The sequence below is a fragment of the Sinocyclocheilus rhinocerous genome, unplaced genomic scaffold (genome assembly GCF_001515625.1).
Source record: "Sinocyclocheilus rhinocerous isolate Xijiao unplaced genomic scaffold, SAMN03320098_v1.1 scaffold1063, whole genome shotgun sequence".
Classification (NCBI taxonomy): Eukaryota; Metazoa; Chordata; class Actinopteri; order Cypriniformes; family Cyprinidae; genus Sinocyclocheilus; species Sinocyclocheilus rhinocerous.
The window spans coordinates 645,094-648,284 of record NW_015625586.1 but is presented as its reverse complement, the minus strand read 5'-3'; the positions used below and the strand labels follow the sequence as shown (position 1 = coordinate 648,284).

Here is a 3,191-nt window from a genome sequence, read left to right as displayed (position 1 = left end):
TTCGCTTTGAGAATGGTTTGTCCTATTAAAAGCCCCATAGTGTTGTCCTTGCTTTCGATTGGTCACCTCCGCTATTTAAAACACAAGCCTAAATTATATAGCCTGACGGATTAAACCATAGTCAAAATCAATTACTGGTCTGTTGCACGAAAGAATGTGTTTCATGTATTACAAACAACTGTCTTTAACAAAACAAAGCACATATTAATATCGTTACACATTCTGTTCAGGTGGTAGGGTCCCCAACTAAACAGTTTCAAGGGATTTGTAGTCTCTATGAAGCTTTCGAGAACGTTAAACATAATCAATAGAGGAGCATAGAACTGCATTACCCACAGTGCACCGCGACGGGTTTTGCGTCAAGTCTAGTCCGTTGCATTTTCAAGATGGCGTCGCTGGGAAGGAGGCGCGGTGTCCCAGTCAACAGGGAGAGGTCAGTTAGACTAAAACCAGTCATTATTTCATAAAACGAGACGTGACATTTTTTAGTTTTATGCAGAATTTAAGTTATTTTAGTATTCTTAAAATACTAAGTCTGTGGGAGTTTTGTACAGCCGCGAACACTAGAAAATATTGTTCGAATAGAGCTCATGTGTTGTTTTGATTAGCTTACTGACTCTGGGTCCCTCAACTGATTAGCAGTGCAAAGACCGGCAAAAATGTGTTTTTATGGCAGTTACATCTGAAGTCTCAACATTGATCACTCATGTTTTTTTTGCAGTATGTGTTACCCATATTGACACGAGAGGAACAAGTTAAAATAGCGCTTCACAGCCATGACAGCGGGTTTCAAGGAGATGTGTACAGTTAGCAGGGGTTTATAGTTTTTATACCAACTTTCGTGTTCGCCGCAAATGTCTTGACAACTGGAAGAAACTGTATTTTTCCTCCTAATAATATGGCTGTTTAATGCACTGCTTGTTAAACTGACAGTATGCGTTAAATTTATTTAACCGTTGCAAAAGACGGACCGCTCTCACTTGTCTCTGTCGATTTATTTAGCAGCTCAGGATTTTCTAAAATAATGGGCATTTTTAAATAAGATTTAAATTATATACCAACCAGAGCAGAGTGTCTTTCATTCTGCCCGTGAAAATTTCCCGTCAGCCTTTATGCTTCTATAGCATCGCTCAAAAGTTGTTTGACTGTGAACTCAGGCCGCAGATGGTCTGGCTGGTTTAGATAACGCGAAACAGGCTGTCTAATAAAGACCAGATATACGGTCATTTTGTATTTTATAGTCATTTTAAAATGCTTTTTGAAAAATTCTGCATAAAATTTCCATGAAAAAAAAAGCATGCCATCCCATCTGAAGAGATGTTGGCTGCTCTTAAAGTATCTATTTTATGAAATCAGTTATACTTTTTTTTCCACACAGTAAATCTTAGTAGTTACATTTACATGCAACTAAATAAATACATTGATGGCTCAAGTGGACTGAAAAGCCTTCATGTAAATGTCCCAGTTGATTTCAGTTTGGTAGGTGTGGTGTAGACCTGAAATAATCATGAAATGATAAATAATCAATATGAAGAAATGCATGAAGAAGCATTGAATCTAACTATTTTCTCAATCTGATTCAATAATACCTTAATATGTTTACATATGTCTGACGAACATGAGCATGTTTACTTGTGTCCTACAAACTGGTCAGTAGAGGAGACTAAATATTTACTAAATATTAGCTAAAAAGCTCTTCTGACATATTTACATTTAGTCATTTAGCAGAAGCTTTTATCCAAAGCGACTTACAAATGAGGACAATGGAAGCAAACAAAATCAACAAAAGAGCAATGATACACAAGTGCTATAAGTCTCAGTTAGCTTAACGCAGTACACATAGCAAGGGTATTTTAATTATATAATAAATAAAAAGAAAACAGATAGAATAGAATAGAGCAAGCTAGTGTTAGAGGCCTTTTTTGCTTTAGTTAATTGTATAATAAAAAAAAACAAATAGATAGAATACAAGAAGATTAGAAAAGCTAGTGTTTTTTTTTTTTTTATTTACATTTAGTCATTTAGCAGACGCTTTTATCCAAAGCGACTTACAAATGAGGACAATGGAAGCAAACAAAATCAACAAAAGAGCAATGATACACAAGTGCTATAAGTCTCAGTTAGCTTAACGCAGTACACATAGCAAGGGTATTTTAATTATATAATAAATAAAAAGAAAACAGATAGAATAGAATAGAGCAAGCTAGTGTTAGAGGCCTTTTTTGCTTTAGTTAATTGTATAATAAAAAAAAACAAATAGATAGAATACAAGAAGATTAGAAAAGCTAGTGTTTTAGTGCTAGGCACACAGTAATGTTTCTTTAAACTGCAGATCTCATGTTAAGAGAAATTTTTTTTTTTAGCAAGAACATCAACGATGCACACTTACTTCGATATTGTGGCAGACACAACTGGATTCTGTGGTCAAACGGTCCGCTGGCAAGTTTAAATAGGTCCGAATACATTAGCCTACTGCACAACCAAGGCTGCACGGAGGTGTTTATTTCGCGAACATTCAGAACATTATGAAAATAGCATTGTGATTGAAGGATAGAATCTGAAGCAAATGATAAGATTTGCACATTTCTTTTTTATAATAATTTGTCAGTGACGCCGCGTCAGACAATTATGTACACTTATTTACACACACCGTATTTCTGATTCAACTATAGCCTATTTAAATATCCTAAACCATTTAATTTGTTTAAAACAATTATATACTGCTTTGGCCAGTGGAAAAGAAAGAGATCCACTCTATTCTAAAAAGATTCTCTAAAAAGTATTTTATACAATTTTGTTTTTACATTAATTTTGATATATTTATTTGAAAACAAGACAAGGACAGTGAATGTTTTTTTTAGCAATGTATTGTACTGTACAAATTGCATTTTAGTCCGCATGTCATATTTTCCTAATGTCTTGTACCTTTGACGGTGTTAAACATGGCAGCCCTCTACAAGGAATATGCATGGAAATGATATGCAAATGAGGTTATGCATAGTAAAACTAGGCGTTGTAAGCTCCATATATGGTGATTTTGGGGAGGCATGTACACACAATCTTCCGCTGACAGGGATATATAAAAGGATTTTTGCACAGGTTCTGGCGTACGCATGGTTTTATAAATCAAATTTTTGTGCGTACGCAAAATCTAGCTTTTGTGCCTACGTACACTTTTAGGATGAAATCTA

At 34.8% G+C, this 3,191-nt stretch overlaps 1 protein-coding gene across 1 annotated transcript in view; it reads left to right on the top strand.

Moving 5' to 3' along the window:
• Positions 1-333: 333 nt before the first annotated feature.
• LOC107755025 (transmembrane protein 11, mitochondrial-like) overlaps positions 334-3,191 on the top strand; it is a 4,341-nt gene continuing 1,483 nt past the window's right edge. Inside the window, exon 1 of the mRNA XM_016571668.1 lies at positions 334-433. Coding sequence (XP_016427154.1) covers positions 387-433 — 47 coding nt within the window. The 5' untranslated portion in view covers positions 334-386. The remainder of the gene's footprint in view (positions 434-3,191) is intronic.